The 12129-nt window shown below is 44.8% G+C and overlaps 1 protein-coding gene across 4 annotated transcripts in view; it reads right to left on the bottom strand.

The window, feature by feature from the left end:
- Positions 1 to 12129, bottom strand: part of RFX4 (regulatory factor X4) — a 94105-nt gene that overhangs the window by 45339 nt on the left and 36637 nt on the right. For 3 of the 4 annotated variants that reach the window (XM_073649910.1, XM_073649912.1, XM_073649913.1), the window contains exons 3-5: positions 12017 to 12077; positions 10947 to 11070; positions 6757 to 6818 (exon numbers count right to left, since the gene is read on the bottom strand). In XM_073649910.1, the coding sequence (XP_073506011.1) occupies positions 6757 to 6818; positions 10947 to 11070; positions 12017 to 12077 (247 nt within the window). The remainder of the gene's footprint in view (positions 1 to 6756; positions 6819 to 10946; positions 11071 to 12016; positions 12078 to 12129) is intronic. The other variant, XM_073649911.1, reaches the window with a different exon arrangement.

Raw genomic sequence — 12129 nt, 5'->3', positions numbered from 1 at the left:
TTTCAGAGCTGCCTAGATAACCGACCAGCTTCAGAGCTGCCTAGGTAACCCACCAGCTTCAGAGCTGTCTAGATAACCGGCCAGTTTCAGAGCTGCCTAGGTAATCGGCAAGCTTCAGAGCTGCCTATGTAACCAGCCAGCTTCAGAGCGGCCTAGATAACCGGCCAGCTTCACAGTTGCCTAGCTAACCGGTGAGCTTCACAGCCGCCTAACTGGCCAGTTTCCAAGCTGCCTAGATAACCTGCAAGCTTCAGAGCTGCCTAGATTAGTGGCCAGCTTCAGAGCTGCCTAAATAACTGACCAGCTTCAGAGCTGCCTAGATAACTGGCCAGCTTCAGAGCTGCCTATGTAACCAGCCAGCTTCAGGGCTGCCTAGATAACCGGCCAGCTTCAGAGCTGCCTAGATAACCTGCCAACTTCAGAGCTGCCTATGTAACCAGCCAGCTTCAGAGCTGCCTAGATAACCAGCCAGCTTCAGAGCTGCCGAGATAACCGGCCAGCTTCACAGATGCCTAGCTAACACCGGCCAGCTTCACAGCCGTCTAGATAACCGGCCAGTTTACAAGCTGCCTAGATAACCGGCCAGCTTCAGAGCTGCCTAGATAATCAGCCAGCTTCAGAGCTGCCTAGATAACCGGCCAGCTTCAGAGTTGCCTAGATAACCGACCAGCTCCACAGGTGCCTAGATAACCGGCCAGCTTCAGAGCTGCCTAGATAATCAGCCAGCTTCAGAGCTGCCTAGATAACCGACCAGCTCCACAGGTGCCTAGATAACGGGCCAGCTCCACAGCTGCCTAAATAACCGGCCAGCTTCATAGCTGACTAGATAACTGGCCAGCTTCAGAGCTGCCTAGATAACCAGCCAGCTTCAGAGCTGTCTAGATAACCGACCAGCTTCAGAGCTGCCTAGATAACCGACCAGCTCCACAGGTGCCTAGATAACCAGCCAGCTCCACAGCTGCCTAAATAACCGGCCAGCTTCAGAGATGACTAGATAACTGGCCAGCTTCACAGCCGCCTAGATAACCGGCCAGTTTCACAGCCGCCTAGATAACCGGCCAGTTTTAGAGCTGCCTAGATAACTGACCAGCTTCAGAGCTGCCTAGGTAACCCACCAGCTTCAGAGCTGTCTAGATAACCGGACAGCTTCAGAGCTGCCTAGGTAATCGGCAAGCTTCAGAGCTGCCTATGTAACCAGCCAGCTTCAGAACTGCCTAGATAACAGGCCAGTTTCACAGATGCCTAGCTAACCGGCCAGCTTCACAGCCGCCTAGATAACTGGCCAGTTTCCAAGCTGCCTAGATAACCTGCAAGCTTCAGAGCTGCCTAGATTAGTGGCCAGCTTCAGAGCTGCCTAAATAACTGACCAGCTTCAGAGCTGCCTAGATAACCGGCCAGCTTCAGAGCTGCCTAAATAACTAACCAGCTTCACAGCTGCCTAGATAACCGGCCAGCTCCACAGCTGCCTAAATAACTGGCCAGCTTCAGAGCTGACTAGATAACTGGCCAGCTACACAGCCGCCTACATAACCGGCCAGTTTCACAGCCGCCTAGATAACCGGCCAGTTTCAGAGCTGCCTAGATAACCGACCAGCTTCAGAGCTGCCTAGGTAACCCACCAGCTTCAGAGCTGTCTAGATAACCGGCCAGTTTCAGAGCTGCCTAGGTAATCGGCAAGCTTCAGAGCTGCCTATGTAACCAGCCAGCTTCAGAGCGGCCTAGATAACCGGCCAGCTTCACAGTTGCCTAGCTAACCGGTGAGCTTCACAGCCACCTAACTGGCCAGTTTCCAAGCTGCCTAGATAACCTGCAAGCTTCAGAGCTGCCTAGATTAGTGGCCAGCTTCAGAGCTGCCTAAATAACTGACCAGCTTCAGAGCTGCCTAGATAACTGGCCAGCTTCAGAGCTGCCTATGTAACCAGCCAGCTTCAGGGCTGCCTAGATAACCGGCCAGCTTCAGAGCTGCCTAGATAACCTGCCAACTTCAGAGCTGCCTATGTAACCGGCCAGCTTCAGAGCTGCCTAGATAACCAGCCAGCTTCAGAGCTGCCGAGATAACCGGCCAGCTTCACAGATGCCTAGCTAACCGGCCAGCTTCACAGCCGTCTAGATAACCGGCCAGTTTACAAGCTGCCTAGATAACCGGCCAGCTTCAGAGCTGCCTAGATAATCAGCCAGCTTCAGAGCTGCCTAGATAACCGGCCAGCTTCAGAGTTGCCTAGATAACCGACCAGCTCCACAGGTGCCTAGATAACCGGCCAGCTTCAGAGCTGCCTAGATAATCAGCCAGCTTCAGAGCTGCCTAGATAACCGACCAGCTCCACAGGTGCCTAGATAACGGGCCAGCTCCACAGCTGCCTAAATAACCGGCCAGCTTCATAGCTGACTAGATAACTGGCCAGCTTCAGAGCTGCCTAGATAACCAGCCAGCTTCAGAGCTGTCTAGATAACCGACCAGCTTCAGAGCTGCCTAGATAACCGACCAGCTCCACAGCTGCCTAAATAACCGACCAGCTTCAGAGATGACTAGATAACTGGCCAGCTTCACAGCCGCCTAGATAACCGGCCAGTTTCACAGCCACCTAGATAACCGGCCAGTTTTAGAGCTGCCTAGATAACTGACCAGCTTCAGAGCTGCCTAGGTAACCCACCAGCTTCAGAGCTGTCTAGATAACCGGACAGCTTCAGAGCTGCCTAGGTAATCGGCAAGCTTCAGAGCTGCCTATGTAACCAGCCAGCTTCAGAACTGCCTAGATAACCGGCCAGTTTCACAGATGCCTAGCTAACCGGCCAGCTTCACAGCCGCCTAGATAACTGGCCAGTTTCCAAGCTGCCTAGATAACCTGCAAGCTTCAGAGCGGCCTAGATTAGTGGCCAGCTTCAGAGCTGCCTAAATAACTGACCAGCTTCAGAGCAGCCTAGATAATCGGCCAGCTTCAGAGCTGCCTAAATAACTGACCAGCTTCAAAACTGCCTAGATAACTGACCAGTTCAGAGCTGCCTAGGTAACCGACCAGCTTCAGAGCTATCTAGATAACTGGCCAGCTTTAGAGCTGCCTAGGTAACCGGCCAACTTCAGAGCTGCCTATGTAACCAGCCAGCTTCAGAGCTGCCTAGATAACCGGCCAGCTTCAGAGCTGCCTAGGTAACCTGCCAACTTCAGAGCTGCCTATGTCACCGGTCAGCTTCAGAGCTGCCTAGATAACCGGCCAGCTTCACAGCCGCCTAGATAACTGGCCAGTTTCCAAGCTGCCTAGATAACCTGCAACCATCAGAGCTGCTTAGATAACAGGCCAGCTTCAGAGATGTCTAGATAACCGGCCAGCTTCAGAGCTGCCTAGGTAGTCGGCAAGCTTCAGAGCTGCCTATGTAACCAGCCAGCTTCAGAGCTGCCTAGATAACCAGCCAGCATCACAGATGCCTAGCTAACCGGCCAGCTTCACAGCCGTCTAGATAACCAGCCAGTTTCCAAGCTGCCTAGATAACCGGCCAGCTTCAGAGCTGCCTAGATAACCAGCCAGCTTCAGAGCTGCCTAGATAACCGGCCAGTTTCAGAGCTGCCTTGGTAATCGGCAAGCTTCAGAGCTGCCTATGTAACCAGCCAGCTTCAGAGTTGTCTATGTAACCGGCCAGCTTCAGAGCTGCCTAGATAACCGGCCAGCTTCACAGCCGCCTAGATAACTGGCCAGTTTCCAAACTGCCTAGATAACCTGCAAGCGTCAGAGCTGCTTAGATAACAGGCCAGCTTCAGAGCTGTCAAGATAACCGGCCAGCTTCAGAGCTGCCTAGGTAATCGGCAAGCTTCAGAGCTGCCTATGTAACCAGCCAGCTTCAGAGCTGCCTAGATAACCGGCCAGCTTCACAAATGCCTAGCTAACCGGCCAGCTTTCCAAGCTACCTAGATAACCTGCAAGCTTCAGAGCTGCCTAGATTAGTGGCTAGGTTCAGAGCTGCCTAAATAACTGACTAGCTTCAGAACTGCCTAGATAACTGACCAGTTTCAGAGCAGCCTAGGTAACCGGCCAACTTCAGAGCTGCCTATGTAACCAGCCAGCTTCAGAGCTGCCTATGTAACCGGCCAGCTTCACAGCCGCCTAGATAACCAGCCAGTTTCCAAGCTGCCTAGATAACCTGCAAGCTTCAGAGCTGCCTAGATAACCCGCCAGCTTCAGAGCGGCCTAAATAACTGACCAGCTTCAGAGCTGCCTAGATAACTGACCAGCTTCAGAGCTGCCTAGGTAACTGGCCAGCTTCAGAGCATCCTAGATAACTGACCAGCTTCAGATCTGCCTAGATAACTGACCAGCTTCAGAGCTGCCTAGGTAACTGGCAAGCTTAAGAGCTGCTTAGGTTACCTGCAAGCTTCAGACCTGTCTAGATATCTGGGTAACATCAGAGCTGCCTAGATAACTGTCCAACTTCAGAGCTGTCTAAATAACTGACCAGCTTCAGAGCTGCCTTGATTACCGGCCAGCTTCACAGCCGCCTAGATAACTGGCCAGTTTCCAAGCTGCCTAGATAACCTGCAAGCATCAGAGCTGCTTAGATAACAGGCCAGCTTCAGAGATGTCTAGATAACCGGCCAGCTTCAGAGCTGCCTAGGTAGTCGGCAAGCTTCAGAGCTGCCTATGTAACCAGCCAGCTTCAGAGCTGCCTAGATAACCAGCCAGCATCACAGATGCCTAGCTAACCGGCCAGCTTCACAGCCGTCTAGATAACCAGCCAGTTTCCAAGCTGCCTAGATAACAGGCCAGCTTCAGAGCTGCCTAGATAACCAGCCAGCTTCAGAGCTGCCTAGATAACCGGCCAGTTTCAGAGCTGCCTTGGTAATCGGCAAGCTTCAGAGCTGCCTATGTAACCAGCCAGCTTCAGAGTTGTCTATGTAACCGGCCAGCTTCAGAGCTGCCTAGATAACCGGCCAGCTTCACAGCCGCCTAGATAACTGGCCAGTTTCCAAACTGCCTAGATAACCTGCAAGCGTCAGAGCTGCTTAGATAACAGGCCAGCTTCAGAGCTGTCAAGATAACCGGCCAGCTTCAGAGCTGCCTAGGTAATCGGCAAGCTTCAGAGCTGCCTATGTAACCAGCCAGCTTCAGAGCTGCCTAGATAACCGGCCAGCTTCACAAATGCCTAGCTAACCGGCCAGCTTTCCAAGCTACCTAGATAACCTGCAAGCTTCAGAGCTGCCTAGATTAGTGGCTAGGTTCAGAGCTGCCTAAATAACTGACTAGCTTCAGAACTGCCTAGATAACTGACCAGTTTCAGAGCAGCCTAGGTAACCGGCCAACTTCAGAGCTGCCTATGTAACCAGCCAGCTTCAGAGCTGCCTATGTAACCGGCCAGCTTCACAGCCGCCTAGATAACCAGCCAGTTTCCAAGCTGCCTAGATAACCTGCAAGCTTCAGAGCTGCCTAGATAACTGACGAGCTTCAGAGCTGCCTAGATAACTGACCAGCTTCAGAGCTGCCTAGGTAACTGGCCAGCTTCAGAGCATCCTAGATAACTGACCAGCTTCAGATCTGCCTAGATAACTGACCAGCTTCAGAGCTGCCTAGGTAACTGGCAAGCGTAAGAGCTGCTTAGGTTACCTGCAAGCTTCAGACCTGTCTAGATATCTGGGTAACATCAGAGCTGCCTAGATAACTGTCCAACTTCAGAGCTGTCTAAATAACTGACCAGCTTCAGAGCTGCCTTGATTACCGGCCAGTTTCAGAGCTGCCTAGATAACCGACCAGCTTCAGAGCTGTCTAGATAATCAGCCAGCTTCAGAGCTGTCTAGATAACCGGCCAGCTTCAGAGCTACCTAGGTAACCAGTCAACTTCAGAGCTGCCTATGTAACCAGCCAGCTTCAGAGCTGCCTATGTAACCAGCCAGCTTCAGAGCTGCCTAGATAACCGGCCAGCTTCAGAGCTGCCTAGATAACCGGCCAGATTCAGAGCTGCCTAGGTAACTGGCCAGCTTCAGAGCTGCCTAGCTAACCGGCCAACTTCAGAGCTGTCTAGATAACCGGCCAACTTCAGAGCTACCTAGATAACCGGCCAGAATCAGAGCTACCTAGATAACCGGCTAGCTTCAGAGCTGCCTAGATAACCGGACAGCTTCAGAGCTGTCTAGATAACCGGACAGCTTCAGAGCTGCCTAGGTAACCGGCCATTCTCAGACTACAGGGTGGCCAGTAAACAAGGCAACGATCTGTACACTATAGAATTAAAAATTCCCCTATTCTTGAAAACTGAGAGGATTTTTAATAAGAATTAAATTGCAAAGTTGCATGTTTTTACAAGCACTTGTCAGTTTTAACCACATAAGAACTTAAGACAACCCCTTTAAGTAAAATAGAGTCAAGTTGCCATATCTGCCATACCACAGAGTTATGGGACAAAATTGTCACCTTTGTGGCTAATGAATGGTCCAGTTAGGGACCTGACAAGCTCTTCTGATAGCTGTAATGGCAGAAATATTGGCTACCATCCAACCTTGAAGGAAACAGATATAACTGAAACAGATGAATTTCATATCTGAGTTAAGTTGACGTATCTGAATTTTTTTACCCAATATTTCTGATACATCATTCAACCATTTCCGAACAAAAATTTTAAATAAAAATCTAAAAATGTAAAATAGTATGCCTTTTAACATTTTTTATTATAATTAATTTTTATTTTATATCCACATCGTTGTGAAATTGCATAAAGTGACCTCCCACTCAGGGTCATACACAATGTTGAAATTCCTTTCTTGACTTTTGTACTCACTTTGATTGTCCCCTAGTCCCGAGTCTCCGTGTGGTTAATTGTGGGAACTGCTGCCTAATTATCTGCAAGAAATAAAATATATTACTCTAGGTCAGTCATCTGCGTGAGAACCAACGGGTTCAAGGTCACAACCTTGGTTTCAATGTGAATCCTTAGCAACTTTTCTGAAAACGTTTCGGTAGGTATCCAGATTCTGTTATATTGTAGAAAAAAATAAATACAAATACCCAAAAATTATTCAGATCCAAATTAGTCTATTGTATATATGTCTGGATAATTTTTTTATGGTTTAGGATCGTGATTTCTAATGGATAGTGTTGTAGGATAAAATTTGGGTCTCTGTTCCTTATTAAGTTTTTACACGGGGTCATAAACATATTTAGACAAGGTGGGCAACATGGGTGTTACTCTTGCCTAGTTTCTTCCTCATTCTCTTTTTTTCTCCTTTCTTATTCCCCCATCCCTCTTTTCATTGTGTTTTTTTGGTTTCTTCATGGTTGAAGTTGACCAGAGTCTTGGCTAAATCAAGCTTTCTAGTCAATACTGAGATGGCAACAACGAGCAACGATGCTTATGGTAGGGGTCATCCCTACATTGGGCACCACAAGACCCATAATTGGCCGATGTACAAGAGCTCCCAACTCTACAAGTACCATAACATTAGTACAAAAGGGGAGTTAACAAGCATTGACCCCTCTAACAGTTATGGTGGAATGGACCATATGGATTTTATTTTGACTCTAGCTATCAGCCTCTACTTTCAGTCTTTTCAATACAAACATAACCATATTGCCATGTGAAAAAATTGTTGATCCAACAGCCGCTAAGTTAGAAGGAAAGTCTATAAAATCTTCACCTTATGCCAGTTCTAACTTAATACTAGGATATTGACAAAAGCATGGAAATAGATGTCAAGACATCGGGTCTATGTGTTTCGAGCAGGAGCTCCTAATGATTAAGAGCTCCTGCTCTAAACATGTAGATCTGGTGCTTTGACATCTACTTTCATGCTTTTAGCAATATCCACGGCAAGGCACCGGGTCTACGCGTTTCAAGCCGAAGCTCTTCAGACCTCCTTCTCAAAGCGCGTAGACTTGTTAAGTACCGGTACTTTCATGCTTTTATCAATATCCCAGTTTTAATTTATAACCAATTAAATGTGAATTTTCCGTCAAGCTTAGCAGCTGCTGGATCAACTATATTTTCTCTTGCATTTTCAACCAAGGAACCGGCCTGGAGCTATCTGTTCACCGCACCCTGTCTGGCTTTCCTACTACTCCGGTGAGCTGATGATTTTCCCGTCACCCTTACCTTATACCCATTTTTTATATTATCAAGTACCAGACTCTTCTTTGTGACCTGTTTTAGGAACTTTTTATATCCAAACTAGGGTAGGTCCACCATCTCTCTTCATTTCCTCTACATAGAAAATATAGAGCTTCAAAGACTATATTAAATTCCAACAGAAGTAACAGATCAAGGAAAGTTTCTACTACCAAAGAGCAAAATGCCCTTTAATCTGACAACAACAAAAAATTCCAAAAATGTAGCACCTACCAAAAAATACAAGTTCATTTAGAATCACTCAAGGTCAAGATCAAGAGACGAAGAAAAGACATGTGACTCATTGGAAATAGCAATATATTTGCCGAGGTTCTGCTCCAAAAATTGGATTTGTGTTATTATATTTTCTTTTGTATTTGTAAATACTTTTTGACCAGATTTATATATTTAAGGTCCGATATAAAAAATTTTTTTATCTCCTGACATGATAAATCACATGAAGGTTCAGCGGAGTCAAACACAACGGAGTTGTGTTCAGCGGAGTTGAACACAACATCCCTAAGAAGAGCCCCTTCTGACCATCTTTAAAGGTCTTACATTTCCTCTCTAGAAATAGTTGATTTGAAGATCACCGGTAAAATGATGTTTTCCTGGTTCAGTTCATGGAAGTGTGAATACATAAACCTAACACTGAAATTTTTTTTTTTATTACAAAACATTTGTGTATTTGCCAAACAGATGGCCGCGGACCCATTCAGCTGTTAATATCAGCACAAAAAGGAGGTGTAACCTTGATGAATTTCCAAGATGTTCCTCTATCCATTGTATCCGAGGGTTTAGTTTTATTAAAAGTCGTTCACGGGGAGAATGTATCACCTTAAGATCACACATTTCCAATCGCTTTGCCCTTATTTACACATCTGCACTAAGCTTTGGCGTTTCTGGATTCTCCACTCATTGGTTTTATTTTTGGAGCAGAACCTCGGCAAACATTGCAAACACAAAAAAAAAAAATAAGAAGAAAAACTTTGTGAGGAGGCGCAGAACCTTGATAAATGAGCAGACAGGCTGGGCAGTTGTCTTTCTGCTATTTTTTTGTATAGACTCAATGAAGCTTGCCATAAGAACACCCCATGCTGTTCCAGCTACTGATCTAACATTCCTGGACTCAATAGCCAAAATCATTTAACCCTTTCCAAAGGGGACGATGGGGGAAAACCACGGTGGGTCGACGTTCAGTCATGGAGCTTGGGGGTTAAACCATTGAAGGCCAGTTAAAGGAAGCACAGAATAGGAAAAGCAAGTGTTTGTAACTTGGAAAGTGAAAGTTTTTGCTTTCTTGGGTAGAACACTTTGCAATGTGTTAAAAATGAAGACAAAAGGAGCTCTGTTTTCCATTGAGGGAACATCATCCTTGGCTCAACATTTCGGTTTTTATATTATTAGACATTGGATTTTGACGCCTTTGGATTTTTTTTTTAACCAAAGACAAAACTTTTTGTATATTTTCCATGTTGCTCTTGCAGTCCATGGAATATATTTGTTGTTCTAATTCATTTCCTTGAGAAAATTGTGAAACAATTAAGGTCCAACCATTGTCTACATCCTAGGAGCTGTGGTGTTCAGATAACTTGGGCCTCACGTTGGAGATTTAGGAGACTTGGGATCTAGATTCCTTGTGGACATCCCCTACCAATTTTTTCAAATATTTCCCAATTTTGTTTTATCCTCTTAAAATAATCTCAACCAGTCACAATCTAAATTTCCTAAGGACTAAAACTATCAAGATGTAATATTTGAAGATGTGAAGGGTCATTTTTAGACATGTTGTGTAGGAAATCTGCCATCAACATTCAACAACCCTATTCTGAATTGTGGGTAAATAGATTGGTCATATAATCAGAACCAACCCATTTCACTTCATCATAACAATGGCTGGGAAAATCTCCTGGCGTATACCTCAACCTAAAGGCTGCAACATATCGTATTATATAGGCAGACAGTTGGATGCATTGATTGTAGGGTTCCATTGTATGTGCTATACCTTCCTATGGAATAGCATAGCCACCTACGTTATTCTATACCAACATATATGTCCTGATGGAGGCCAAAAAAGTGTGGATAGAACTGTGTAGATTTATCCAGGTTTCCATGTGTACATGCTAAAAGTAAATCCATGACGTGATGTGAATATAGTAACATGGTTTGTGAGGATGATAAAAGATGAAAGTCCAACCAGTTCCATCCAATTTTCCTCACCTTAGGGAAAAAAATATTTTTCAACTCCAAAAAATGGAGAATAAATCTCCGAATTAACGTTCCATCACCAGTAATTTAGTACAATAAAAAGTAATATTATAACACTTAAGAAAGACATCCAAGTCCATTTCACCACAGAAACTTCCTTTAGCAATCAGCTTCCTAGTCTCACTGCTCTACCAGTAAAGAATCCCACATTTGACATATTTATACTTAGTTATTTGATCACTCCTCAGCTTTTTTTTAACTAAAGAACTGTAATTTTAATAACTTTTTTTGAGTACTATAGCCCATTTACATATACCATTTGTTACTTTGGTTACACACCTTTGAACTTGATCAAACTTTCATTCTTCTGCACTGGTGGCCAAAACTGTATGCTTTCTTCTATGTAGGGTCTGACGAGTAATTTATAAAGTTGTAGAGCTATGTTTCTAAAGAGTACAGAGTTACGATAGCTAAATCCTCAGCATCGCTGGGGGTCCCGAAACATTAAGTGACAGTATAACCTAGCATTATGCCATTGCATACTAAGAGGAGAATACTTCTCTAATCCTTCTATAAACTGAACAGATGGGAGCACTTTAAGAATCTTAGCCACATTTCTTGCAACTGAATCACACATCTGGGGTAAATGCTGAGCTTACCTTGCCAAAACTGGCAGCGTTCACTGGTTGTGTGTCATTTTTCTCACAGAAATCCAAGTAATGCATGTAGAGAGCACTTCGGGGGATGCAGACACCCTCTGCAATTTCATAGTTTTCTTCCAACCTCACATAAACAAAATATATTGGAAATATTTTTTGCTTTGTAGATACATTTGTAGATTATTTCTTTATGACAAACAGAAATAACAGGTAATATAAAACTATTTCATGTCAGTTAGCCATTAGGGACTAATGTACCGTAGAGAGAGGCAAACCATGGAGCTATTATGGAGCCCATTGCGGTTCCACGACTTTTTCTAAATGTCAATTTGCCTTTGCAGTGCCAATGGAAATAAGCAATGGTCCCACCTTTCTCGCTAACAAAAGATAAGTAAGGAGAAAAAAGGGAGAACTATGGAGGAGATAGTAGGGGGAGTAATGATGAGACCTAATGACTGTCGGATAATAAGCCCATGTTACTCCATCCAATCATTTCATAGATGTTTCTTTTTTTTCCTTACACTCATTAGGCTGAAAACATACCAAACACTATTATACCTGGGTATTTAATGATCCCCCCACACACTGCCTACTCTATTCTCTCACCATTATCCATGAGATCAAATATAATTCACCTTTAACAAACAGACTCTCTGGCTGTGTATACAATCCTTCTATATTTTTCTGATCTGCCTCAAAATAACTTAATTTATTCTTTGAAGACAGGAATTTTAATTGACCCAAACTTTAACAGGTTTTTATATATGTACTGATGGCGAGTTGCTAAGAGCGGAGAGTTGAATGTGGTTGGTATGTGCGTGTAATTAGATTTAATAGAGACAAGAAGAAGTAATGTCATAGTTCACAGTTTGGGAGATAACAAAGAGATGGTATTTGTTAGTGAACATCATGGCTATGCCAACATTTTGGGCACCAATAACATAAGAATTGGTTGGAAAGGAGTACAAAGCTAGACTGACTCTTCGGTAAATTTAATCTTTTTCGTACTATATTAGTATTTTATTATTAATGCTTTTGATATGAAACCAAAAAAAACATAAGTCTGATACCATTGTAGAGTGGCTGGGGTGGAGTGTGGTTTCGATGCCCTGTTTTCCTTTTCTTCATCTGCTAGAAAATTAAAGGGAAATACATTAACTTTACTTAAAATTTAACTTAGATC

This window comes from Phyllobates terribilis, unplaced genomic scaffold (genome assembly GCF_046119375.1).
Source record: "Phyllobates terribilis strain yellow unplaced genomic scaffold, ASM4611937v1 Scaffold_10__3_contigs__length_209671492, whole genome shotgun sequence".
Lineage (NCBI taxonomy): Eukaryota > Metazoa > Chordata > Amphibia > Anura > Dendrobatidae > Phyllobates > Phyllobates terribilis.
The sequence above is the reverse complement of the archived record's forward strand: the minus strand, read 5'-3'. Positions and strand labels throughout refer to the sequence as shown.